The sequence below is a fragment of the Gallus gallus genome, chromosome 14 (genome assembly GCF_016699485.2).
Source record: "Gallus gallus isolate bGalGal1 chromosome 14, bGalGal1.mat.broiler.GRCg7b, whole genome shotgun sequence".
Taxonomy (NCBI): Eukaryota; Metazoa; Chordata; class Aves; order Galliformes; family Phasianidae; genus Gallus; species Gallus gallus.
The window spans coordinates 14,082,913-14,110,160 of NC_052545.1; the positions used below are offsets into that span (position 1 = coordinate 14,082,913).

At 58.1% G+C, this 27,248-nt stretch overlaps 1 protein-coding gene across 16 annotated transcripts in view; it reads right to left on the reverse strand.

Moving 5' to 3' along the window:
• Window positions 1–9,024: 9,024 nt before the first annotated feature.
• The window catches only part of ANKFN1L (ankyrin repeat and fibronectin type-III domain-containing 1-like), a 134,202-nt gene continuing 115,978 nt past the window's right edge, over window positions 9,025–27,248 (reverse strand). For all 16 annotated transcript variants that reach the window (XM_025155149.3, XM_015294759.4, XM_046900777.1 and 13 more), the window contains 18 exons: window positions 20,117–20,318; window positions 19,662–19,869; window positions 19,032–19,226; window positions 18,730–18,843; window positions 17,797–17,894; window positions 17,184–17,274; window positions 15,578–15,685; window positions 15,370–15,469; window positions 14,760–14,892; window positions 14,127–14,246; window positions 13,597–13,812; window positions 13,278–13,444; window positions 12,914–13,064; window positions 12,665–12,833; window positions 12,275–12,441; window positions 11,766–11,976; window positions 11,080–11,687; window positions 9,025–10,256 (listed from right to left, as the gene is read on the reverse strand). In XM_025155149.3, coding sequence (XP_025010917.2) covers window positions 9,969–10,256; window positions 11,080–11,687; window positions 11,766–11,976; window positions 12,275–12,441; window positions 12,665–12,833; window positions 12,914–13,064; window positions 13,278–13,444; window positions 13,597–13,812; window positions 14,127–14,246; window positions 14,760–14,892; window positions 15,370–15,469; window positions 15,578–15,685; window positions 17,184–17,274; window positions 17,797–17,894; window positions 18,730–18,843; window positions 19,032–19,226; window positions 19,662–19,869; window positions 20,117–20,318 — 3,346 coding nt within the window. In that variant the 3' untranslated portion in view covers window positions 9,025–9,968. The remainder of the gene's footprint in view (window positions 10,257–11,079; window positions 11,688–11,765; window positions 11,977–12,274; window positions 12,442–12,664; window positions 12,834–12,913; window positions 13,065–13,277; window positions 13,445–13,596; window positions 13,813–14,126; window positions 14,247–14,759; window positions 14,893–15,369; window positions 15,470–15,577; window positions 15,686–17,183; window positions 17,275–17,796; window positions 17,895–18,729; window positions 18,844–19,031; window positions 19,227–19,661; window positions 19,870–20,116; window positions 20,319–27,248) is intronic.

Consider the following 27,248-nt stretch of genomic DNA (forward strand, 5'->3'; position numbering starts at 1 on the left):
ACATCTGTCCCCAGAGGAGCATTACGCACAGATCTAGGATTTTAGCATTGTGCTCACGTCCAGTGCTATCATTACAGATGCACGGAGCGGAGATGGTCATGCACAGCTCTGCACTCCTTCCCCTTGCCGTCCTCATCCACAACCACCATGGTTCCCTGTGCCCCTGGCAGCTCCCAGGCCCTTGATCACTTTCCAAAGGTGGCATTTGCAAGCAAACCTGCTGCTGCTTCTTTCTCCATCCCTTTTCCTGCGCACTGATGGTTCTGGGAGCAGCCTGCCCAAGGCTTGGTGCTTCACATATCTGTGAAGCCAACCAGGGAGGAGGGCTGGGGTGACACATAGAGTGTGCAGCCATTCTGCAACCACCTTTGAGCAGTCCATGAGGCAGCATCGTCCCATCCACTGCTTGTGCAGCACTGCAGCTAACATGCCCACCAGAAGTGCTGAAATTGTTCATGAGCACTGAAATGAATCGAGGCACTGCTCTGCTGACTCAAGCCAGCAGGGACCTGACTGTGTGCAGAACAGCCTGGGCAGCGTGAGAGCTTACAGGGAGAAGGGCCATGGGATGCGGCTGCTGGAGTGTCCCTGCTCTGCTGCACCTGTCCTTGGCCACAGAAGGCAGGGAGAGACAGAGGGGGATCAGATGGGAGCAGGGTGGTGGGGAAGAGGACAACACTGGCACTGGGTCAGGCAGCTCCAGGAGGGTTGGGAATTCAGCAGGATGGGAGCACGCACCCGGCGGCCACTGCCTCCCTCCAGGGAGCTGAGTTCACTCACCCTGGGGCTCTGGGGGAGAGAAGCAGCAGACTGGTGGCTATGTCCCATGATTTACAGCACATCTGATAGAACTAGCCCATTAATAAAACATGCAGTTGGCCATGAAAGGCACATCTGCCTATTTTAAAGTCTATAATAATGGTGAAAGCTCTGACACATGGATTTCTGTAAGAAAACTAGCACTGTAAATAGCATTCCAAAATGATGTATTCCATCAAATTCAATGGGACAGTTATTGTATGGTAATTAAATACTACTGAACTATTCAGCCGTTGGATGGCGAATAGAGCCCCGATTGTGGAACGCTACACGCGCCCGCAGAACACCCACAGACCGCGGCCCCGAGCCTGTGTGCAGCGGTGGTGGGGACGGGACCGGAGGGCTCCTGGTCCAGGTGATGACGGGATCACAAATGGAGGCTTTGTGCTGTTGCAGCTCCTGGGATGGGAGCTCTATGCCCTCACTGATGCCCTTCCCAAAAACTCCTGTCTGCGCTGCTTTCGGTGACTTTCCTCACTTGGGCAGCCCCACAGCGCACGTTGGGTGAGCCGAGCAGCGCGGGCACATCTCCAAATAGCCAATAGCCAATGTCTGCAAACAGCCAGAAGGAAAAGGGCCGCTGCAAGGGCAGCGGAGTGCTGGCGGTGGGAGGGAAGGGCACTGTGGGGCTGCCTGCACCCAGCTCTGAGCCCCACTGTGGAGACACGGGAGGGGAGGGCGCGAGCTGAGGCTTCCTCGAAGCCCTCTTTGTGAGCAGCCAGGCCCAAGGATAACGAAGTGGAGACAGACAGACACAGAGAGGTTTCCAAGTCCTTGCTGGTGCCTGACATTAAAACCCAGCCTGTGGGATCCCGTTCCATCCCGCGCCTTGTCCAGGAGCTTTTGCACGCTCCAGCCCAGGGCTGCCAAGCTCTCTGCACAAAGGCAGTGCGCTGATAAAGCCTGCGGACACTTTCAAGTCTGCTAAAAAGATGTTTCGAGGTGACAGATCTTAAGCAACACACAGAGCTGAGCGCTGCTCTGCTCTCCACACCCTTCCCCTCTGCCAGGGGAAAGCAGTCACTATCAGTGATAGCTGGATTCAATTTATTAGGCGCTTCGAGGAGACATTCATCAGGCGAGGAGATAAATAATCTTCAGATGGAACAATTAAATTTAATTGCCTGAAGATTATTTGTCTCCTTCCCTGATGATTGTCTCTGCTGAGCGCCTTATAAATTGGATCCAGCTATCAGCAATATTAACTGTGCTTCCCCTCAACGTTGGCTCAGCTGCCCGGACCAAAACACTGGGCTCAGAGGAAACTTTCACTGCTGTGTGCTGAAGCTGAGGTTGCCGCAGTGCTCTCGGGTGCTTTTGTCTCACATCGTGTCCAGGTGGCCCACGGCTTGGGCTTCTTCTCTGGGCACGTCCTGAGTTCGGTGGTGCTGTGCAGGACTGCTGATGCTGGGCATGGGCTGGTGTGGGGCTGGGACCCTTTCTGGCACTGCTCCATGGCTGCAGGGTCCTGCTGGGAAAGGGCTCGTGAAGGGATGGGGTGTCCCTGCAGGGCTGCGCTGAGTCAGATCTCACCATGACTGGAGGGGCAGAGAAGCCAAGAGGCTCCAGAGTGTGGTACAGAGCAGTGCCAGGGCACACGGGGACGTCCTTGAGCGGGCTGTGAGGGAAACAACAGCCAATGCACAGTGTGGGTAGCCACCATCGTGCTAAGCCAGGCCAGGACCAAAGCTGGAACCTCTTCAACAACCCAAGAGTCATCAACTCCCTCCTCTGAATGTGTCTGAAGTCTGGAAAATATCTTAAATATGGGAGAGGAAAGGGAGGGGTTTGATCCTCAGCTGGTGTAAATCAACGGAGCTCCATTGACGTTGTTGGACGATTACTGAGACTCATGTCCTCTGACCCCAAAAATTTCTAGAGAGGGAGGTAATGACTTCAGAGCATTCCAGTGTTGCAAGAGATTGTCCTCCAGCCCGGCAGAGGGGAGGCCTCAGTGCCGGGCTGGGAGGCACGGGGCCCCAGTGGGCAGAAAATCCCCGTGGCTCTCAGCCCTGGATGGAATTGGGCTGTGCAGCAGGGCTGGGCTGCAGGGGCTGCTGGAAGCTGCTGTTCCTGCACTTTGCTGAGCGCGGAGGATGGAGGACTCGGGGTGTGAGGATGGGTTGTAGCCAAGGTGCTATGCCTCAGCCACCCCAGGCCATGATGGAGCGCCCGAGTGGGACCGAGCAGCAGGATGGGACCAAGCCCACCCCAGCGGTGCTCCTCACACACCACGTGCCACAGGAGCTATCAGCTCACTGTGCCACCTGCTCTGCTTGCCCTGGGGCACACGGGCTGTTGGGATTTGCCAGGAGCTATGGGCACCTTTGGCTTGAACACAGCAGATCCTGTCACGCCCTGACGTCCCCACGCTCAGCAGCACACACAGGTGTGGGCCGGGCGCCAGCGCTGTGCTCCTCCCTGCGCGCCGCAGAAGAGCCCCTGGAATCAACATGTTTACTGACAGGCTCCTGCTCTGCTGGCCTGCTTTTCTAAGGAAATGAAGCTTGTGCAATCACATTGTCTGGGGGTGTCTGTTCCTAATAACTTCTGAGTCCACCAGCCAATTCCAAACCGATCTGATGGGGGGGGAGAGGTCTCGAAGCACGGTGTCCTCCCACAGCTGGCGGGGCTGCAGGTATCTCTGTGAAGGAGGGAACTGGAGCATCTTCCAGGCAAGATCACAGAGTCAGGAAGTGGGGCCACGTTTGGCTGCCACGAGGCAACCCATAGGCTGGCTGCGAGGAGCACATCCGCCAGCCACGGCCAGAGCTGGATGCTCTGTGCGCTCAGAGAAGCAGCGTGTCCGGAAGGGTGCACGCTCCAGCTGAGCGGGGCCTGGCGCTGCCTGGGGTTTGCACACGTCTGGGCAGGGAAGACAGCATCTGCAGCGAGCCATGGCTGCCAGAACGTGCGGAGCCGAGCACTGATACGTCTCCAGCTCTGGGGCTGTGGGCTCCTCTGCATCCTGGCTGTGGAGGATGCACGTTGCCAGGAGAAACCCCGTGGCCCCACTACTCATCTCATCCCGCCTTGGCCAGGATGGGACCAGGACAGCAGCGCCTTGTTCCTCCTCACACGGATGCTGGTTTAATTTGCTGAAGGCATTCAACGGTGCACATGGTGTCTCTGGCTCAGCACTGCCAGGAATATGAGCTTAGCAGAGCTGGAGAGGACATTTTTTTAAGCGCCTATACAAACATGATTTGTTTTGTAATAACTCTTCTGTTTTGTTTTGAAGGGGATGATGGCTCTGGGATCTGAGGGGCTGGAAGACAGCTCTGAGCAGCTCAAATTCCTCCCCACGTGCTATCAATTAACGTCTTCATTAAACACCCAGATCAAAGCTGCTTTCAGCCAGAGCATGACAGCGCAACAGAGCTTCGCTTTGTGAAGTTGCCTGCAATTGGTGACAAATTAAGAAAGGTCTTGGCTTGTCCTCTACCAGCTACACATGGAATGGGAGAAGGCTGCGAAAGGAGCAAGCGAGTATCCTTCCATCGCAGTCCAGACCAGAAAACAGGACCCAAGCCATGGCACACAATGAGGGACGTGCAGCACGTGGGTTTGCTGAGGGTCCCCTGGCTGGCAGCGTGCTAAAGACCACCTCAGGTCCTGCAGGTGCCCAGAGCATCTCCCTGTTGAGTTGCTGAGGCTTGACCTCGAGTTAACCTAGCAAAGCACAATGGCTGGAAAAGTCATCTGGAAGGAAACAAGACCACTCATTGTCCAGATGGATATTTCCTAGAGGCTCTCCAACGCATCTTCTGCCTCTACTTTACTTCATCCACGGGCTTCCAGGAGCCCTGTTCTGCTGGTGTCCCAGCTGCCATCTGCACCAGCAAATGGAAATGGGACCGCAGTTGTTCTTAGTGCTCGTAGAGCAGCAGGGATGGCAGAGTAGGGCCAGGAATGATGTGACATTTGGGAAAAAACTTCTCCCCACACATTTCCCCACCACAACGTTCAGCTGCAAACCACAGTAACATGTGTTTGGGGTTTGGTCTCCATCATATCCAAAAAGGCATGGCTGTCAGGTGAGGATCCCAGTGACTGGAAAGAGGGAAACATCACTCTCATTTTCAAGAAAGGTAGAAAGGAAGATCTGGGGAACTACAAGTTGGTGAACCTCATCGCTGTACCTGGGAAGATCGTGGAACAGATCTTCCTGGAAGAGATGTCAAGACTTTTCAAGATGCTGAGGTGACCCAAGACAGCCAGCATGGCTTCACAAAGGGCAGATCATGCCTGAGCCATCTGGTGGCCTTTTGTGATGGGGTGATGGCATCGGTGGGCAAAGGAGGGACAACTGATGTCATCTGCCTGGACTTGTGCAGGGCCTTTGATATGTTTCCACATCACATCCCTGTCTCTAAATTGGAGAGAGATGGGTTTGAAGAGTGTGCTATTTGGTGGATAAGGAATTGGTTGGATGGTCACAGCCAGAGCGTTGTGGTCAATGGCACCATGTCCAGGTGGAGGTTGGTCATGAAGGGTGTCCCCCAGGGGTCCATCCTGCGACTGATGCTCTTCAACGTCTTTATCAATTACACAGACAGTGGGACTGAGTGCACCCTCAGCAGTCTGCTGATGGCACAGCAGAAGGGAGGGATGGCATCTGGAGGGATCTCGATAGGCTCGAGAAGTGGGCACATGAGAACCTGATGAGGTTCAGCAAGGACCAGTGCGGGGTGTTGTACTTGGGTCGGGGCAATCCCAGATGGATCTCTCATTGGGGAGACCTCATTGTGACCTTCCAATGCTTGAAGTGAGCTTATAAACAGGAGCGGGGAGTGACTTTTCATGCAGCCTGATAGAGGTAGGACAAGGGGTGATGGCTTTAAACTAAGAGGGGATATTTAGGTGAGATGTGAGGAGGAAATCCTTCACCCAGAGGGCGGTGAGGTGCTGGCACTGCTGCCCGGAGCTGTGGGCATCTCAGGGCAGCCAGCCCACAGCAGGAATGGGACTAAATCCATTTAAAAGGTCCCTTCCAATCCAAACCATTCTATGATTCTGTGATTAATCTGGGGCTTGAGGGAAAATCATAGCAAAAAAAGTTGTCCCAACATATCATCTGTGGGGTGTTTCTTCTTTCTTCCCAGTAAAACTACCATTTTAGCCATAGTATAAATGCTCCGAAAGGATTGTTGGATTCAACAAATGGTATTCTGCAAAGTTCATGAGCTAGAACCAGCCTGTCGATATTCACACTGTCCTGTTCCTGTGCTTTGTGTATTTTTGGTGGGTTTTTGATATGAAAACGAGTCTGTTTAATGTCTATTCAGTTGTTGTTGTTCTTTAGAATTGAAAAATAACAGGAGAAAGCGAAAGAAAACAAAATGAAATAGAAAATATAAAAAGCAATCGTTTCCTCCTGATTTTTTACTTTTGTGTGTCGGCCCCTGTTCGCACCATGTTTTAGTTTCCAGGTCGCTTTGGGAACAAACCACTTCCCTGCATCCCAGGAGCCTTCCTGGGCTGGAAAGCCCTGATGCTGCCCAGCCCTCGGGCGGCACTGGGGAACCTCAGGCCAGGAATCCCAGACGCACAGAAGCAGCCGGGGCTTCCCACCACAGGACTCCCTTCTCCACCCTCCCAAGCGTCTCTGTGGTCGGGAAATTACAATCTCGGTGTAAAACCGGCGTTGTCCAGCCCGGCTGCCCATGGGAAGTGGCTTTGCCCACAGTGTACAGAGCTCAGCGGTGTGTGGCTTCCCGCAGAAACCCAGCCCGTCCAGGAACGCCAGGCTCTGTCCTCACGGGTATCTGTGCCAGGATGGAAAGTGTGGACACTGAGCAGCCCTCGGCTCCCCGGCGCACATCCGAGCACCCCACAGTACTGTGACATAGCGCTTCTGTTTATTACCTGGTAAGCAGTGGCTGCAACAAGAATTGCACAGAGTTCCTGCAACTGATAGAGCAATGATGAAGTTCATCATCGCGCGTGCCAGAATAGCCCTGGAACTGCCCCATTCCTTCAGGTGCTGGTGTGGCTCTCGCTCGCTTTCTCACCTCCTGTTTGAGGCAGCTGGAAGGAAGGCTTCCTCTGCAGCAGCACATCTTGGGGCTGGCTGCGAGCATCTCCTGTCTGCGGGCGTTGCAGCTGCCTTAACAGAAAGGGAAACTCCTCAGCCTTCCCCAGGAACCAGAACCAAGGCAAGAAATTCCTCAGTGGGAACACAAGAGAGAAGTGTCTCGGGGAAAAGAAACCCAAAGCAAACAACAACAAAAACCCCACGCCTCAGCCTCAGAGAGCCAAACCTTGGGAAACACAAAGCTGGATTTGTTTGAGCAACTCCCCTTGGATGGGAGAAAAGAAACGCAGATGCCTCAGAACTGGTGCCAACAAGCTCCTGATTTTGGGAGGGGGGGAAATGCAGAGTGTCACAGCTCAGGTTGACTTCTATGAATCTGTGCAACGCAAGCAAGGCACTGTGGGGTGATGGCTCTCCTGGCACTCTGAATTAATACAGCCCCATTTGCTTTTGTGGAACAATGCCAGCTTTCTCCTGCTGAGCTCCTGGACCTGGATCTACCTTCCAGCAGAGAGAAAGCATGCCTGCTGACCTGGCCAAGCCTCTCCCTGCACTGATCTGATTGCGACCGCTGCTGACAGGAGTGATGTGGATAGGGATGCAGGCACCCTCACCAAGCACAAAGCGTTCTGCAGTGTCACCTTTTGGTGCTCAGGGTGCCCAAGGGTTGAGCACCCAGCTGCTCTCAGGGAAACCCCAGAGCACACAATGTGTTGGCTGAACAGCAGCAGCCGAGCCGTGCTGCCAGCGGAACACTTCTCCTGGGTCCAGGTTGGTGCTTGGCGAGCTGCTGGTGACCTCCCAGCACTTTGCTCCCCTTCTCACCCCGGGGAGCGTTGCTCACATCTGCCCTCACCTGGAGGAGATGTTTAAGGATGTCTAAGATGTTTAAGGCCCCCAGTGGGACACAGGTCCGGGTGAGGTCTGTGTACACGTGCACGATGCCAGGAGGGGTGGCAGCTGATGGCCACCGTGCAAGGAGCAATCCTGGACTTGGGGCACGTGGGTGAGTGCCAGCCTTGTTGTGTGCAGCACTTCATCTGGGACACGTGTAGCCCACGGTGGGCAGTGCTGGGGACGTGGGCACTGTAGGGACAGGGACATCTTCATCTTGTGACACTGGTATGCAACAGACCCCTGGGCCCCTCCTGCAATTCAGCATCCTTCTTTTGTTGAAATACCAGAGAAAAGGGATTGCTCTGAACAAATAAATGATGCTTCTCCCAGCTCCAGAGCTTCCAAGTAGCAGGAGGAAGCAGAGCTGAGGACAGGTTTCTCTGGGGATCTGCTTCCATGGCACACATGACAGCACAAATATGGAGCTGGAACCCACTGGAAAGTGGCTTGCTGAGTTGGTGTCACCTGTGCCATTAGCACTGAGCAGGGGGACCTTTTCTCTAGGTCAAATGAAGGCAGAACATCTGCTCCACCCGCCCCCATGTGGCTCTGAGTGCCAGGAGCCACCATGCCCTGGTGCTGTGCTCCAACCACAAGACCACACCGTGTGTGTAACATCCCCAAAAGGTGTAACACCAACGTCACACACGCAGAGCCTGGCTCCAGGCTGGTCCTGGCTCCCACAGCACCCGCAGCTCTGAGCACTGCAAGTTTACCACGGAACCTGCCCCACATAGGGCCAACCCAGTGTCTGCTAGGGCAGGAGGGCACCAAAGGGCTTCAGGATCCATTGGGAAGAAAACATGGTGATGTGCCCGTGAAGACATTCAGGAAGAGCAAAACATGAGAAGATGTGCACAGCCCCGCGCTAATGCCGAGCTCAGCCCAGGGCTGCCAGGGGCCTTGCACCAGCTGTGCCATCCCAGCACTGCCCAGCTCTGGGGTGTCCCCTGGGGTGCATGTGGCCATGCTCTGCTCTGTGTGCTCACCCCGTGGAGGCTGCAGGACTGTACCATGCATTTAATGACATGTCTGCAGGGCTTGGGCCTGCAGCCATCGGGCTTCCAACACCAGACTGGGACAGAACACCTCCAATGCAGCTCCCACGCATACTGTGCACGTGGGGTAACACAAACCTTTGCTGGGGTGGGAGCGTCCCATTAAACACTGCTGGGAAGGATAAGCCCAGCCACTGAAAGTGGGGGTAATGTGGGGGTAACACGGGGTTAAGGAGCAGGCGCTGCCCATCAGGCCAAAAGGAGAGAGCGATACACGGTCAGCAGCAGTCACCTTTACTATGGACCACAGGAGATCAGAAAAATAACCTTGGGAACAAGAGACCTAGGTGCTAAGTGTCATGCTGTAGGACATACAAGAGGCCACTCACAATCACCAGGACAGAACGGCAACCGAGGAGGAAAGGCAGTCCCGCAGCGGTGCTGGCCGTGCTGCAGCCATGCCCCATAGCAAACCCAGTGTGGTGGAGTGGGCACAGCTGCATACACGTGTGTGGGGCTGTCGGCGTGCCTTCCTTCGGCCTCTACAACAATAAAAGGGTCCACACCTCCTACACAACTCCAGTGCCTCTAGCACAGGTTTTTTGTTTGCTTCAGGAAAAAAAAAAGAAAAAAGAAAAGCATTTTGTTCTGAGAAGGGTGTGCAGTGCAAGAGCTGCTCTCTGGTGCAGCGCGATGAGGACGGGGAGGAGATAAACCCCCATCCCAGTGCCGTCCCTGTGCACCAACAGCACAGCCCCCCCAGCAGCGCCCTGCAGGTCTTCCTTCTGCCGACCCCAGACAAGGATGTCCCGAAAAGAAAAGAAGGAAAAGAAGAAGAAAAATAAAATAAAATAAAATAAATAAAATAAAAGAGTATTGCTGCTTCTTCTCGTAACAGTTTGTCCTCTCTTTTTCCATCCCCCTCCAAACCTTCCCCTTAAAAGTGTTTGCTTTCAAAAATTCCACTCCTGCAAGGATTCCTCCCAAGCTCTGAGGTCTTCGCGCTCCACCCTCGCCTTCTGCAGTCAGAAAAACTGAGTCTCGATGTCTCTTTGGTTAAAAAAAAAAAAGAAAGAAAGGAAGAAAGAAAGAAAGAAACAACAGCAACAAGAAACACACGGCCCAGTATGATCCCATTCCACCCCGCGGACGCCTGATGGGAGGGTGTCTATGGAAGAAGGAAGCATCAGAGACGCGCCGTCTGCCGCAGGCTGTGCTCATACGGTGGTTGCCGGCCCGAACTGCAGCACCAGCGGCGACGTCTCCTTGATGCGGACGTAGAAGCGTCCCTCGGGCCGGGCAGCCTGCAGGGCCAGCGGCCGTGCTTCGTCAGGCAGCCACCGCTCGCCCTCCTCGGAGGCGAACACCAGTCCGAAGTGCTCCAGCTGCTCCTCGCCGTAGCAGAAGGCGGCCGAGCCGCCCAGCGCGCCGTGGGAGACGTCGTTCATCTGCAGCACCACCAGCTTCACCACCTCGCCGGCCGACGTCTGGCTGGTGACGTGTAGCTGCGGAGAGACAGAGGTGGGAGACGGGCGGTGAGGGGGGGACAGGGCAGACCGCCGGCGAGAGGCGGCGGATCCCTCGGTATGTCCCCAAGGGCTGCAGAGTGGTGCCCGGCCGGGTGGTCCCTCAGCCCACATGAACCCCGCAGCTCCGGGCGCTCATCGAGGGGCTCTGCTGATTTATGCCAGCCAGGAGCCTCTCCTTTGAACTCCGTTCTTCGAGAAGAACATCTTAAAACGCTGTCAGGCAGGCGTGTCCTGAGCTCTGCAACTTCAAACGCCACGTGGGCAGCCCGCCAGGAAGCAGGGGCTGCGCTTCAGTTGCATAGAAATCTATGGGACTTTCTTAAATGGAAAGTAAATTCTGCAAGTCAGCTTTCCCTCTGCTTCTACCATCCCCGCTGGGTGAAGAGAACCCGGCTATCAGAGCTCCCGTCTGCCCCTCTGCCTGCAGGGAACCGAGCGGGGCAGAGCCCTGCGCTGGGACACAGCCCTTCCTGCACCTCTGAGGGCACACACGCGTGGACGGAGCAGAGGAGCAGAGGCCGAGGAGCCCTGCGTGGCACCACCTCACCGCCTCCCCCCTCAGGTCCCTCACAGCCCAGCCCAGGCTCTCAGCAGTGTGGGCCGAGCTGCCAGGGCTGCAGGGACCCCCACCCAGCAGCAGGGGTGGATAGGAGGCAGGCAGCAGCCGGGGCACCCCCGGCACAGCGGAGGATGCGGAGGGCAAAGCCAGGCGAGGGCCATGCGTGCCCGTGGTGCCATCCTCCCCCATCCTGCCTGGGCACGGCACAACCGCACCGCTGCCCTCAGTGGGTGCCGGTACCTTAACACTGGTCTCTTTGGAGAGTCCGGTTTCGTACTGAGGGCAGACCCGCAAGGTGACAGAGCCCGGCTTCTTCCCACCGGGTTGCTCTGGCAGTTCCTGGGAGCTGGGAGTCCACTCGGCCGAGCGTGTGCGGCCGCGCTCGGGGCTGTGCGTGGAGACAGTCCCCGGCCTGCCCTGACTGCCGTGCCCGCCGGCCCTGCTCTCCGTCGGGGAGCTGTCGACGGAACCGGGACACGACTTCCTGGCCACGGGGCAGAGCGGCTTGGGGAAGTCCAGGCTGCTGGTCCGCACGCAGTAGGCCTGCCGCTTCTCCGTGACGCGCAGCAGCTCGATCTGCCGGCTGGGCAGCACGAAGTCGCTGTCATAGAGCTCAGGGGGCGGCCGGGGCTCCGGCGGGGCCAGCGGTGTGGGCTGCAGCTCGTGGCTCTGCAGGACGTCGGGGGCACTGTCCCGCAGGCTGCGCGCCGCACGCCGCCCGCAGCACTCGGGCCCCACGGACACCAGGTCGAGCTCCTTGGGGCTCTGCGCCCTGCTGGAGTCGTAGTCGCTGTCGGTGGCCAGGAACACCTCGGAGGAGCCCTCCTCGTCCGACAGCCCGTGCAGGTCTGCGGGGGAAGCACAGAGGGGCTGTTGGCCGCTGGGCGTCTGCGGCGTGGTGGAGCCGTGCGGTGCCAGGCCCTTACCGGAGCTGAGCTTACGGCTGCTGTCTGGTGAGGGTGCTGGGGAGGGAAGGAAGTCGAGGTGGGACGAGGAGGAGCGGGTTTTCTCCTTCGCGGTGCCACTGGAGGTGCTGAGGAAGCCATTGAGGGACAGGCCGCAGGAGGGCTGCTTGTAGCGGGCATGCTGCAGGGCGTCCATCATCCAGCGCATCTCACGCCAGATCTCCTCCATTTGCTGCCAGAGCAGGAAAGAAAGAATCCCTTTCATGGAACAAACCACCACCACAAAAAGCTGAGCTGAACCCCCCCTGTCCCCACACGCTTTTCCTGAGAGGCCCAGTAGAAGCATCCAGCTCTCTAACCAGGACTTGAGCACAACTACTGCAGGAAGAACTCGCCAGACCAAGTCCTGACACTGCCATGTCCCTGGGGCAGCGCAGCACACAGCCCGCCAAGGGATGATCCTGCAGCCCTCCCAGCACATCCCTGTCCCAGCCACGTCCCACACCCAGCCGGGCTCGCTGCTCTGGTACCTGGATGTACTCCTGAACCTGCTGGTGCCGCTGCTTGGCGGTGGAAAGCTCGCTGTCGGAGAAGGCTTCCCTGAGGCTCTGCTGTGAGAGGAGGGACTCCAGTTCCAGGAGGGCGGACACCTGGCAGTACTGCGTGATGAACTCCCGGTCGTACGTGAAGAAGTGCACTGAGGGATGAAAGAGAGGAAGGGAATGAAAAATATCACATCCCTATGGGTTCCTCCCCTCCCGCTCAATGCAGGAAGGAGGCAACGCTCTCCTCTAGCTGGTCTGGAGCAGTGGGGAGCTCCCAGCATCCCCCTCCCTCTGTCCTGGGGAACACAGCCAGCCCACCCCAAGAGGAGGGCAGCACGGACAGGTCTGGGCAGTGCGGGTCACCCCTCTTCTCACCCAGCTCGAATATCTGCAGTGGCAGTGTGAGGAAGCCAGACTGTGGAGTGTAGGGGTTGTTCTGGCCCGGTGCCGTGCAGACGTCATCTGAGGGAGGCAGCAGCAGCAAGAAGGAGACCTGACCCCCAAAGTCTAGCACCTCTTGGCTGTACAGACGGAAATCTTTCGCCTGCAAGAGTCCATCCAAAAGACACCACAGTAATGGCTGCAAATGTCACCTCCCGTGTCCCCGGCCCTCAGCTCCCGCACCTCTTGCAATGGGATGTTGACCAGGGCCATCAGCTCCTTGATGGCCACCTGGAGCTCCTGAAACAAGTGGTTGGGTGACGTCTCATTCTTGGACTCCACAGGAACGGGCTCCTCCATGCTGGCCATCTTCTGCAGCCATTCCCACTCTTCCCTGAAAGACAGCAGGCAGAAATGTGCTGGATGGAGCAACTGAGCTGAAGCTGTAGTGGCAGCAGGACACCTTGGTTTGCTCCATGCCCACATTGCAGGGATGGAGCTGAGAGGTGATGCTGCTGCTTCCTGGAGCCCATGAGCAGGAGGCAGAAGCCAAGGATGCTCTAGAGCTGGATGAGGCAGTGAGGCCCGGCTGCCCCTGGAGCCCCACCTGGAGATGTTGGGGTTGGAGCGGATCTTCACATGGCACAGGATGTTGGGGAGCTGCTCTGGCACCAGCACCCGGATCTGGTCCACAGCACTGCAGAGCTTCAGGTAGCCCAGGTAGAGGCCTGGAGGGAGGGCATGGCTGCTCCGCTGGTGGTAAGCCAGCTTGTCCTGGGGAGACAGGCATTGCTGGAGAGAACCAGCCTTCATGGCATGGTGCTCTCCAGCCCTTATGCCCCATGAAACAGGCCAGGACAGCTTTGGTGTGCCAGGCAGGACCAGCAGCTGTGCCCTCAGCCTGCTCTCTTGTTGTGGAGCAGCACCTGCACAGAGATGAGCAGTGTGTCCAGGGCAGTGGGCTCCTCCGGGGAGGACACGGACTTGCGGCTCGTCTGCAGCTTGCAGATGGGCACCCAGCGCACACTCTCGAAGGTCTGGTTGGTCTTCACCTCCTTCAGGGTGACGATGAGGATGTTGCCCTGCTTGTCTTTGATGGGCTCAAAGAAGACCTGCCCCAGGTCCTGGATGCCCAGCAGCCCCTGCACGCAGCAATGAGGGACAGGAGAAAGCAACAGGTCAGGGGACAGTGCTCTGCTGCTGCAAACAAGTCCCAGAACAGTCCTTGATCCCTCCCTATGCCATGGACCTAGCACGCCATCGTCCCGGTAAGGGGACACACTGGTGATGACAAGGTGATGGCATCGCTGCTCCTGCTGACCCAGCTGCGACCTGGTTGCACTGGGGACTTTCCCACATGGTACTTCAAAGAAGACGGCTCCCAGCACCCCCAGAAAGCACCCTGTGAGGCAGCAGGGACAGGGTGCTATGCTCGCTCCCAAACCCCCGTCCTCACCTGCATCTGTGAGATGGCCAGCAGCATCTTGAAGCGTGTCTGTAGGATGCAGGAGCAGGACGACTGGGAGACGGTGACGCACTGCCGCAGCCACAGGATCTCATCCCACATGCACGACACCTGCAGCACAGCCAGCGGCCATCACTGACAGCCAACCCAGCTGAGCCACCTCCCACAAAGGTGCTTTGAGGAAAGCCACCTCCTCGCCATTCGCGCTGGGATGGGAAGGTGCACATGCATGGATCACTTTCAGCAGCGGGGGTGCATTTTCTTACATTGAAGGCACCCCCACTAAATAGGTTTCTGCCAAGAGACTGTGCTCCCTCTTTCTCTCTTGGTAGATTAGGACCCTCCAGCAAGAGATTTTGGGCTTGAGCAGCCCACCTGCCTTTTTAGTGAGAGCTGAAGCTCAGACAGCAGCATCCTGCCCTGCATGGGAGAGGCAGAACCAAGGAAGAAGCTGCAAGGAAGGCACCCTGCAGTTCAAGACACCCCTGGAGAGCACAGCATCCAGTATGGTGGCTGCCACCATAAAACCAGTGCCTGGGCTGGTGGCAGCTGAGGGAGGAGACACAGGCTGCAAGCACAGCTGCCACACCACAGCGCACAGTGTGGGGCCATGGGGCCACCTACCTTGGTGAACCACAAAAAGTCCTGCATGAGCAGGCAGGAGTAAGTGTCATCGATCTCCACCACCGGTATCTGGTCTTCATGGGTCACCAGGATGTTGTCGTCCTTGTAGAAGATGGCTGTTAGGTAGAGGCCCCTGCATGGGAGGACAGACAGGCTGTGGGGTCACTACTGGCACTGCTTCCCAAAGGGTATCCCCAGAGGGCAGAGGAAGTGTACTAGGGTCTGAGCTCCTCTCCAGCAGCCCATAGGCAGTGCAGCAGAAGAGGCACTGATGGGAGAGTGGAAGCAGGACCAGGAACCTTGCATGGGCAGCAAAGTCAGCCTGGCTAACACCATGTCTGGCACGAGCAAAGGAGGTGTGGACAGGCTTGAAGGGAGAAGGTGGGAGGGTGGCAGGGTCTGGAGGATGGTGAGGTGTTGGGCAATGCATGGAGATGTTATAGGGATTTGGGTACAGGCGTAGCTTGGACAGTCCAAATGGAAACATCTGATTTCCAAGAGATGGGATTGGTTCCCACGATGGCACGGGAGCCACCCCGAGCCCTGGCTGGGTAGTCCCATGTCCCTGTGGGGGGAAGGGCTGTGACATCCCTGCACATGAGCCTCTCACCGCTTCAGTGTCTTGAGGAACTTGCTGCCGGGGTGGAAGAGGTGCTTGAGGCTCCTGGAGACTGAGTGCTTCCTGCTCTGGGGCTGGTTCTTGCAGGGCTCTGCGAGGCAGGAAGCAGAAGCATGAGACCAAGAGCAGCTCTACCATCCCAACCCTTTGCACCATACCAGGTAACACCCTGGGGGGCCACACCGTGCTGCAGACTCACCATGGCAAATGCAGTGCTGGTGGACGGTCTTCACCTGGCCCAGCAGATGGTCCAGAGCTTCAGCCTGGCCCCTCCGTCGCGGAGCCCGGCCATCATACTCTCTCCAGTCTGCAAGGACAGGGCCAGTGTCACCCCCATGCAGCCCTCACTGTGGAGCTGCCCCCTCCCTGGCACCGCAGCAGGGCAGGGAGGGGACAGTCCCCTCTGCTCTACTCTCTGAGCCCCCACCTGAAGCACAGCATCCAGCTCCAGCCCCAGCACAGGGACGTGGGGCTGTTGGAGAAGGGACGGAGGAGGACATGGGGACGTCAGAGGATGCAGCACCTCTGCTATGGGGACAGGTGAGGGCTGAGGGTGTTCAGCTTGGGGAAGGGGAGGCTCTGGGGAGACTTTACAGTGGCCCTAGTGCCTAAAGGAGGTTACAGGAAAGCTGGGAGGGACTCTTCATCAGGGATGTGGTGACAGGACAAGGGGGAATGGCTTTAAACTAACAGATGAGAGATTTAGATGAGACACGAGGAGGAAATTCTTCTCTCAGAGGGCGGTGAGGTGCTGGCACTGCTGCCCAGAGCTGTGGTGCCCCATCCCTGGAGGTGCCAATGGCCATGGATGGGTCCCGGTCAGTCTGCTCTATGGAAGCCCACAGGGTTGGAACCAGATGGGGCTGTAAGGTCCCCCCCAGACTAAACCATGCCATGAAGTTGAGGATCCACTGTCCTCCCCCAGGCAGCAGGACCAGGACACACAGCACATTTGGGGATCAACAGCCACCCTGTGGGCAGCGCTGCCACAAACGGGGCAGAGGGAGCTAAACCAGCAGCACCCCGGTGCCACCAGCTTCCCTGCAGTGGGGGGATGGCAGAGGTCAGGGACAAGGTCCTGCCTGTTGCTGCCACTCTTCACCAGGCTTAAAAAGTCAAATTCTTTCCAGTGCCTTTCTCCAGGTCTTCCCTGGAGCTGCAGCTGAGCACGGGGTTCCCAGGTAACATGGCTGGGCTCCACGGGACCAGGACGGGGCAGTGGCACTTGTACACAGATTGCTTTGCACACCCTCTATCCTGTCTGCTGCTGTTTTCCATGGAAAGTTCAGCTCTGTTAACTTTAGCTGAGGTTGGCCACTATTTTTAGGAGCTTTAAAAACACCCAGGGAGGTGCCTGACTATGTTCTGCTGGGCTGGGGAGGGATCCTTGGTGAGGGGAGAAATATTAATGGAGATAAAAGCAAGAAAAATCAGTTATGTCTGATTCATTTCAGCTGCACTGTGCATCTGTGCTGTGCAGATCTGACTTGTGCTGGACAGCAAAGGGGCTGCAAGGGAGCAAACATCAGTGGCACCCACTGCCAGCCTGCTGCAAGAGCTGGGCAACCCATTTATGCATCAATGTGTGTGCAAATGTATAAGAGACACCACAGGCTGGAGGCAGCATCCCCCAAAGGGCAGTGCTCTATGGCTGAGCCCCACAGCCACTCTGCCCACTCCAGGGCTCATCTGCAAACCCCAAATGTTGAATCCAGCTCTGAATCCACTCCTGCTCCATGAGTCCTAACACCTCATCCGCGAAGCTCCCCCTCCTGCCCCATCCCGCAGCTGGGTGCTGTACTTACTGGAAGGGATGGCAAATGGGGGCACCGAGGCTTGTGGGGGCCCCCAGCCCTTCATGTTGTAGGCAGACACCTGGACATAGTAAGCCGTGCCCTGCAAGGGGAAACAGTGCTCAGGATGGTGGTACTCAGCACACGGGGCAGGAAGGTGGGGAGGAACCCCAGAACATGGCAAGGAGCACAAAACTGGACCTCACAGCCAGGTACCCAGTTTGACCACCATTTGACCACCCCCAGCATCACTGCACATGTGGTGGATGGGCTGGGGCACGCTCCCTGCACAGGACCCTGTCTCGTGCTGTCCTTCAGCGGAGCAGGGCAGCGGCTCCCAGACTGCGGCACTGCTGGCTTGTCTGAGACCCCATACCTCATAGAGGGCTTCATCCCACTTCTTGAACCCACCAGTGCCTCCCTACCCCAGAGCAGGGAGTGCTGAACCCCCTTCCTATGCTCCCCCACATCTCCACTTCTCCCATCCCCACCCCAAACCCCCACTCTGCCACCGTCCCCCTGCCCACCGAGCTGCCATCGTGTCCACCCGTCCCGCGCACAGAGTGCAGCCCAGCCCCAAAGCTATTCCTGCTCTGCTCCCCCCACAGCCCAGCCCCCAGCTCACCGAGGTCAGCCCACGGATAGTGTAGTGCAGGCTCTTCAGCTTGTCCACCACGGCCTCCCCAACCAGCGGTGAGAAGGAGGGGGAGCAGCTCCACTCCACTGCAATGAGAGACCCCGAGGTCTGCATCCATGGACCACCAGAGGCGAGAGGGGACAGGGAGGTGACCAGCCAAAGCCAGGGGACACAGCCAGGATGAGTGAGCGGTGGGCCACCAGCTGGCAAGTGCTGATGGGAGGGATTTTCCCAGAAGCCAAAGTATCTGTTTAAATGGGTGAGTGGCACAGGAGCAGATGCTAACCCCACCTGGGCACTGCTCTGGCAGGACCCGGTCTGACAGTGACAGGACAAGGGGGAACAGTTTCAAACTAAAAGAGGGGAGATGTAGTTTGGATGCGAGGAGGAAATTCTTTACCCAGAGGGCAGTGAGGTATTGGCACTGCTGCCAAGAGCTGTGGGTGCCCCATCCCTGGAGGTGCCAATGGCCACAGATGGGCCCTGGGCGGCCTGAACTTGGGGGGGGGGGGGGGGGCAGCCAGTCCATGGCAGGGGTGGGACTGGGGGGGCTACAAGGCTCCTTCCAACCCAACCGTGCTGTGATACTGTGGTTTTATGGCTCAGAGGAGCACAAGCATGGCAAAGCCATGTGCCTGCAGGATGGGAGGGAAGAAAACAAGCAGCACCTTGAAGTTTGCTTTGGTCCAGGTGGGTGGTTTAATCCAGCTTGGGCTGTTTGGCTGGAGGACATGCGATGCAATGCCATGCCATGCCATGCTACAGCGTGCCAGGGCTGTGCCACAGCTCAGTGGGGGCTCAGCAGCCCCCTGCAAGGCAGCGTGGCGTGCACAGAGCGAGCCCCCATCACATCCCATTAGCACACCCGGGATGCTTGCTGTTGCCATGTGCTCAGCAATGACATGGGGACCAGGTCCTTACCCTTGTACTTGGTGACGACGGCCGAGTTGACACTGAGGGGCTCACAGAAAGTCACCTGCACCGAGGAGCTGCTGGCCACTGAAAGGTGGACATTAGCAGGAGGGTCTGGCACTCCTGGGGAAAGAGAGTGCAGGGGGTCACCACAGTGAGAGTGGCCGCTTCAAACCCCACAGCGTCCTGCTGGGGTCCCCCATCCACCCAGGGGCACATCCCCTCGTGCATAGCAAGCCAGTGCAGCCCCACACCTCCTCTCCGGCCCCCACACGGCCCCACTCCCTCCTCAGCCCTCCTGCAGGACTCACGGGCGTGCTCAAACCCTGCCTTCATGCGCTTGTACAGCCGGAACCGCCACTCCCAGGCCTTCAGCTGCTTCTCCTTCTCCGAGCAGTCGGCGTTGGGCGCCTCGTTCACCACCTGTGCTGTCAGCTCATTGACGCGCTGCTCCGCTTCCCGCACCAGCGTGGAGAGGTGCAGCGAGCGGCTCTCCAGGCTGACGACTGCACGGCCGCAGGGAGGGCAGCAGGGATGGAAAGGAGGTGAGGAGAGGGCGGTGAGGAGCAGCACCTCTGGGAGCAGCACCTCTGTGCTGGCACCAAAGCCCAGCCCTGAGGGCCGGTCTGGGTGGCAGCGTCTTGCTCCTGGGTGATGCTGCTCCCCAGGTCCCCCCCAGGCACGCACTTGGGCTCCTTGCCCCCACAGCACCATTACCAGTTGGTTCCCTGCTCTGAAATGTGGGGCCAGCGCCATTCCCAGCTGCTCCATGGCACATGCAGAATGAAAAACGGGCTCTGCTGCCCAAGCTGGAGCACTGGGGTGCAGCACAGCCCACCCCTGCCCACCACACACACACCCCCAGGAGGGGGAGGAATCCTCCCAGGCTGCCCAAAGCCACACACCGTCCCACTGCTTCTGCCTGTCCCCAGGCAACTCACAGTGCGGGCTCTCCTTCGCTCCCGCCTGCAGCAGAGCCCTGGCGATAGGCGCATTGTTGGTCATGATGGCGATGTCCAGGGGCAGCAGCCCCTCACTGTTGGGGGTGTTGAGATCCAGCTCCTCAGGGCTGTACTGCTTCAGCAGCTCCTGCACCCTGTCCAGGTCCTGCAGCTCCACAGCCTCAAAGAGAGCAGCATTGCTCTGAAACTGGATGGAGGGAGATGCGTGGGTCAGCTGAGCATGGAGCAACCTCCTGCGCCCCAACACCCCTAATCCCACCAGGAGGCTGCCCAAGGCCGGGGGGCTTGGGACCACCAGCCCTTGGAGACGCAGCTGACAATGCTGTGTGACTGTCCCACTCCTCAACAGCTCCACTTCATGCAGCCATGGGTTTCACGGCCCTCGCAGTGCTCCCATCCCCTTCTCCCCTCCTCCGAGGGACGGCAGCACTTACCAGGTAGGACTTGCGGGGCTTCTCCTTCTCGCCCCGTCCCGCCAGGCTGCCCTCATCGAAGGACGTGTAGTTGACACGGAACTTCCCCGAGAGGTTTCGGTACAGCCTTTTGGCCGCGTTCGGTGAGGATGGGCCCGGCGGCTTCCTGGCCTGTGCCAGCTGCAGGTCCCGCATCTGCTGCGTCATTTTGGGGGACGATGACCTGGGGCCGGGGGAGAGAAGGCAGTGAGCGCCCAGCCGGCAGGACGTGGCAGCAGGCACCGGGACCTGCACCAGGCACGAGCCAGGAGAGCCGGAGCCCCAACCCATCTCCAGCGCTCTACAGCCATCCCTCAGCTTCTGAACCTAACGGAGCTCAGTGGTCTTTTCTCCACTCTGATCTCAAACAGCAAGCAAGGAACGAGCACAGCAAAAGCCCCGCAGCCGTCTGGCAGGTCGTGGCACAGCGGTACTGCAGAGCTGCACCTGAGGCGATGGTGTTTACAAAGCCATCACCAGGAAGGCAGGATATCAGTACTGACACTGCCCTCCGCAATCCTGTTTCCTCAGGAGGCTGCCAAAGTCCTCTCATTTCAGCTTCTATGATCGTGCTGTCTAGTAGTGGTGTGATGGGGAGGCTGGCTCCTGCCCACCTCTCATCTCATCGGCTTCAGCCCACACATTGAGAGGTCTCCATGGATGGAGCAGGCAGCCATGCCCACAGAACCTCGGCTTAAAGCGAACGGCACTTGAGAGCAAAAGCACATTCCTCTGCCAACTACAACAGCAGGAAAACGACCCGGCGCAGGCAGAATGCACGGTTTGGAGGCAGTTATCTCAGAGACACTGGAAACAGAGGAGATACAGGGAAATTTCTCACTGTTTTCCCTCATCTGATTTGCTTCTAATGAGAAGTAAAGGGACGGAAATGATTCTGAGCTCCAGAGTGAACTCCTGTCTATATTAAACTGGCTGCGGTGCAGATAAAAGGGTTCCGTGCCCTGTGGCTGTGAGTCATCGGGACTCAGTGAAAGGCCCTTGATTTATCTAGAGCTAAACTCTGCGGTGGAGCAACTGATAGCTGCAAACAACGCCCACGAGCTACAACCGGCCGCAGCGTGTGCCCAGCAGCCAGGCTGAGTGCTGTGGGCATGCAGCTCCAGGTCAGGGCCGCAGCAGTGAGCTCCTTGCTGCAGCTCGGCTGCATTTATCCCCACTGCAATCAGGTCTGCCTGCTCAGCTGAGGGCTGCCCCAGGGTCGGCAGGTCGCGGGTGCAGCGACAATGGTTTTCAAAGCGTGTGAGGATGGATGTGCTCAGTGCAGCTTCATTTTATCCCTCTCTTCCGCTGGGTGGTTTACAATGCTGTCATTTCTGCATTTTCTGGGTTTTCGTGTTCGCAGTGCTGCAGATCTCGGCCCAGTAAGCAGTGTTAATAATTACTGTAATTATACAATTTTAAGCACACTTTGTTGAAGGGCGTGGGCTGCCCGGGCTCCAGCAGAGAACCAGCCCGTGTCGGACAGGGCTGCTCATCCTGAGAAGGAGCTCAAAAGACAGAGGTGGGGAGGTGTTAATCTTTGAAGGGATGCCTCAGCTTGGGGTGGCAAAGAGACAGGGGCTGGGGCCCTGCACGGCTTCCTGTGGCGTGGGGAAGGTGCTGGTGCAGAGGGCACTGTGCGATGTCTGCACTGGGTGCCAGGGCTGCTTTGCTGAACCACAGCCCAACTCGACGAGACTACCCAGCAAAGGAGCAAGCAAAGCCGGGGAGAAGATGGATGAGCAGCTGTGAGGGAACAGCCAACCCCATGCGGCCAACCTCACCCCAAACTAGGAGAATAGAACCAAAGGATCGGCCAGAACACTGCCCAAGGGCACGGCGTGCAGACCACTGCCAAAGGACTCAGGGAGCACTTGCGTCTTCCACTCTCATTGCCCGAGCACAAGCAATTTTTCAGGACTGCAGAAATAGAGAATGGATCTAAACTGGAGCATGAATGCCCTTCCAGAATAGTGGGATTTCATAACCCGCCCACAGGCAGCCTCAAACCTAGGACACAGCTCTGTGCTTGGCATCCCTGCTTGGCGGCACTGCTGCTGGGAATGGCGTGCCCCAGCCACCTGCACATGGAGCATTTCACAACCAGGCACCTGGAGCGCCGCTGGGCTCCAGCCCAGAGCCAAGGTGCTGCTCCGCTGCTGGCCAGGCAATTTGCAAGCACTGCCATTGCTGCCCAACCCCGTGGAAGTACAGAGGGTGCTCACCACACCGGAGCCCTTTTTCCCACGTGCACATACCCCAAAGGCATTCAGGTATTGCGCAGACGTGGGATGGTGACCAGGCCTGCAAGGATGGAGCATCCGCAGAGGCCAGGCTGCCTCTACCCACACTGCTGGGCCAAATGCTGCCATGTGCCACAGAAACATCTGCCTGCCTAGAAAACGCACTTGCTTATTGAAACCTGGGTCCAGCAAAGGCAGCAAACAAGCAGCGGGGCTTTGTTTGTTTGTTTCCTACAGATTTTCTTTTTCCCGCTTGGCAAACCCACCGGGTTTTGTTCTGAATGGAGCCAAAACGAGCATGCCTCTTTTGTTTAGCAACAACAACCAACTCATACAGATCCCACTCCCACCAGGACATTTTTGCTTGGGCTCCAGAAGCCCAGTGCTGTCAGCCCAGAGTCGGGAGGAGCGAGGTGTCCCTGCACTGCCACAGGGCCAGGCACACGGACGTGCCCCCGGAGCTCCTGTGTTCCTTCACACAGCGCACAGTGCGCTGTGAGGATGCTGGGACCTCCCACGGCACGCTCTGAGGCTGGGAGAGATGGAGACCGCAGGTCAGCAAAAGCACCGGGACTCCAAGAAGGGTCCGGAGCCAACCAAGTCCATCACTCGCTGGCAGCCACGGGAGGCCTCCCATAAAACACACCGCTCCCGCCAGCCGAGCAGTAAATCTGGGGCAGGAAGGGAGCTGAGACACTCAAGCAAATTCTGTTGCAACACAACCGCGCTGCCGACGCTTCTTTGGGGTTTTGGGTTTTTTTTTGTTTTGTTTTGTTTTTCCTGCGTTGTTTATTTATTTATTTGTCTCAATTAAGCATTCTGATCGAGGTTCTTAAACGAGCCCAGAAGGAGCCTGTGGCTTAACTCCCGCTAATGGATGACTGCAATTAGGCTTCCAGCTCCTCGCTCACCCATGAGAGCCTTCCACCGCAGCCGTGTGGGCAGTGGGTGCTGCTCTGTGCGCCCACACACAGCCCTTCCACACTGGGCACCACAGGGCAGGGGCTGCTCCCCTCTATTCCAGGAACCCCCGTGCCCAGAAAAGCTGCATTTCTGCTTTGGCACATCCGAGTTCCCGCGGTGTGGGCGCTGCAGGGTGCGCTGCCTCTGCCCCAAGGGGCTGCGGGGGGCAGCTCTGCCCCATCCTGCCTCCATCGAGGGCAAACGCTCTGCGCTCCTGCAGTGTGGCCCTTAATTGCTGCTTGACATGAAGTATCTGAGCGAGGAAGTCTTGGGTAAATGTTCTTGCTATGGGAACACACAGTGCTGAGTCTCTTTAATTACATTGTTTTTGTTTGGCTTTTTTTATTAGTTGCGCTGCGGCTTCCCCTCCCCGACGGGCCGAGCAGCTCACGCTAAATATGGCCGGGCTTAGCGGCCGCGCTGAAACCCGAAGCGCGGCACCAGCCTGGCTGGACGCGGCCGGACAGGGGGACGGGGGGGACGCATTCCAGCGGCCGTGGCCGGCTCCGACCCGCGCCGCTCCGGGCACCTCCACCTCCCTGAACTGCATCCTGTGCCCTCCCATCCCTCAGCCCACGTTCTGCACCCGCAGCCCTCCTGCCCCTCCGCGGCACCCCCCAACCCGTGCCCGCCGCTGCCCGCCCCGCTGCCACACACCTGCTGCCCTCGCGCTGCCCACCGGGCACGGCGCTTTCATCTCCCTCTGCCCCCGACCCCCCCCCTCCTCGTTATTTTAAATGCATTCCGGAGGATGCTGTCGGGCTTCGATGTGGTTTGGTTGGGTTGTTTGTTTTCGTACTGGAGGTTTTATGATCGCGTTGGGAACGAGCCCTAATTGAGCTGCAATTCGAATTGCAGTCCGTGGGTATTTGTTTCATTTTTGGAAGGGCTTAAGCTGCAGCACAGCTTAGGCTGGAGAACGCATTTGGTTTTAACTGGAACCTGATGGGGATGGGGCTGAGCGGGACAGGGCTCCGCGGGCCGTGGCCGACGCATGTTGGGAAACCCAAATGGGTAAGCAGCCCCACGGCCACCTGAACCCACAGCAGCTCACGGCCACCCCGCACACCCCACAGTGCTCCCAGCTGCTCCAGGAGCCGCAGCAGAGCCGAGCTGCTCACAGGCGGCAGGCGGGATCTAAAGGTCAGCACCCAAACTGCCCTTCATGGGATCGGCGTCGGTGTCAACTTCTGCTGACTGCCCAGCGCCGACTGCCAGGCCCCAGCACTGCGCGTACACAGAGCTGCTGGCACAGGTAGGGATGGGGAACAGAGGGATTCCCACAGTGTAGGGGTCCATCTGAGCACCGGCCCCGCACCGCAGCGTGCTCCCCGTGCTCCCATGGGTGCTGGGGTGCTGGGGAGGGCGGCGGTACTGGGGGGCCACCCCGACCCGCTGGCACCATCCCGGCTCAATCTGACTTCCGCATATCAAAAGCGGATGAGGAGCGGGGACTTAGTGCCTGTTTCAGGAAGAAACCCAATCCCTGCATGGCCTGCCAGGAACAGGCAGCGCTCTGTGCCACAGATGCATGTGTGCAAACTCTTCTCGGGGGTATCAAATGCAGGAGCTGAGTCATACGACGCCTGGGCTCAAAGATCACTGAAGGCAAAAGGAGGGGAAAAATTATCTCTGCGGGGTCACCGGGCCCCTGCTGGGCCCCCCCAGGGGAAGAGCCGGGATGCTGAGCTGAGGACACACAGCCACTGTGCTCGGAGGGGTGAGAAGGGCGCTAAGCCATGTGCACCCACCGCTGATGCCATCCCATGCTCAGTTCCCACTGGGGCCAGAGGAGCTGTGGGGCCAGCGGCTCCATCACAGCACTGTATCATTGGGATATAGGGCCATGGGGCCAGGCTGCAGGCAGGTTCCCCAGCTCCTCCCAGGCCGACCTGCAGGCTGGGCTGAGACCTGCAGAATTGTCACAGCAGTGCCAGGCACCCATTTGAACCCAGGCCCGTGGGATGCACAGCAAATCCTTTAACCTCCTGCGCCACCTGGTGCCACCAGGACGAATACGCGGATGAGCACTGGCTCCCATTGGAAACCTCTTCTCCCAAACCATGAAACTGCAGAAAATTGGTCCGAGGAGGATGTGGGGATGCCCTCTGCCCCACAGCTGGCGCTGGACCCCAGGCCCAGCCCAGCCTGCCCAACCTGCACCCCACCACCGCCCCCCACGCGACCTCCCCGGCCCTCCCTGTGGTTTCCCTGCTGGTGGAAGGCCACCTCCAGTCCCTCGCCCTACCCAAGACACGCAGAGAGATGGGGACCGAGCTGCTTGCTCGTGCCAAGGCTGCACGATGAAAACCAGCACTGGCTGAAGACTTCCAGAGCTGCACCCAAAGGGGTTATAAAAAGGCAGGCCACAGACATTGATCTCGGCGGGGAGGAGGAGACGACGGCCAAGGCACAATGGAAGAACAGACAAGCGCACACACCCGGCTCCAGAGCTGCTGCCCAGCTGGTAAATGTTACTGGAGTCAGAAAACCCCTTTCTTGATGGAAGGCAACCAGTAAGATGCAGCCGGCACCACCGGGCTCACTGGCCATGGCCCACATGGCAGTTGTGGCACTGTGACCAAAAGCAGCCACCATCCATCCCTTGGGGACGTCCCTGGCCTGCAGGACACCTCCTTGCCCTGCACACACAGGGGTCTGAAGCCAAGCTGGCCTGGCCAGGAGTTGTTACATTACAGCACGAGCGTTCCCAGTGCTCCCGTGTGCCCTGCAGTGAGGCTCGAGGCTCCTCCATAGCCTCCATCCTTCCCATCATTGGGTAAGGAGCACAAGGACAGTAGAGCATATGGAGGAATTTCTGAGGCCCTCAGCAAAGGTCTGCCTTCCACTCTAACATGAAAGAAGAATGCCAAAAGCCACAGCAACCACCAGGTCACACCTCCAGGGGATGGGACGCACTCATCTGCCCACGTGTTGCAATGGATGTGGCCAGCACTGCAAAGCACACCCATTGGAGACACAGGGGCAAATGCCCTTCTCCAAGGATTCGTAGGATGCAGAAGCATGTGGAGATGTTCTCCTCCCATCACACATCACCTGCGCTTCTCCCAGCTGCTGGAGCCCTGGGCACGGCACCCCAGGGGACTCAGCGTGCCTCTCCAGGCTTCACAAGGAGACCCAGAGGGCAGCTCCTGCCAGCAGCCAGGGCTTCAACCCATGGCCACGGGGACCAAGACAATGCCATCATCTGTGGAGTGCTTTGCACCTTCCCAATGACCCTGCCAGGGTGCACGCAGTCACAGCTCCTGACTCAGACCCACATGGGCTGGAGGTGGCTCAGTGCTCAGTGCTCGGTATCGTGGCCAGGAGCCTCCCTGCCTCCAGTGGGGACTCTGAGGAGCAATCCTGGCACGCACGGCCACGCTTCCCAGAGGCTAACAATTTGACCAAATCTGGGTTGATTTCCATCAGGAATGTCCCAGCCCTGCCAAATTTCGAGTCTCTTTTCCAAAGCATGGAGGCACCAGAAGTCCTTAAACAAAGAGACGGAAAAAAAAAAAAAACCCGGCGCTGGCAGAGCTACCGTTTTTCCCCAACCTTCTGCTGAAACTTGAAAGAAAAAAAAAAGAAAAGAAAAGGGAGAGAGAAAGTTCAGCCCGAGGCAGAGCGAGCATGGAAAAATTCAGCCCCAACAGTTAAGGTCTGGCAAAGGTATAAGCAAACAAACTTCCACTGGAAAGCATTGTATAGCCTCAACAACAGCGTCTGCTGGCTCCGGCCGCAATCAGCGCGGCGCACGACGCGCCCTCCGCGCCCCTTCCCCTGCGCTGCGGGGCACACGAGGACGGCGCTGCTGCGGCACAGACACGGCAGGCGCGGAGCTGATCCCGGGGCCGGGATGTGGCGGCTGTGGCCGCGCGGTCCGCCCGTGCTGCCCGGGGGTGGCT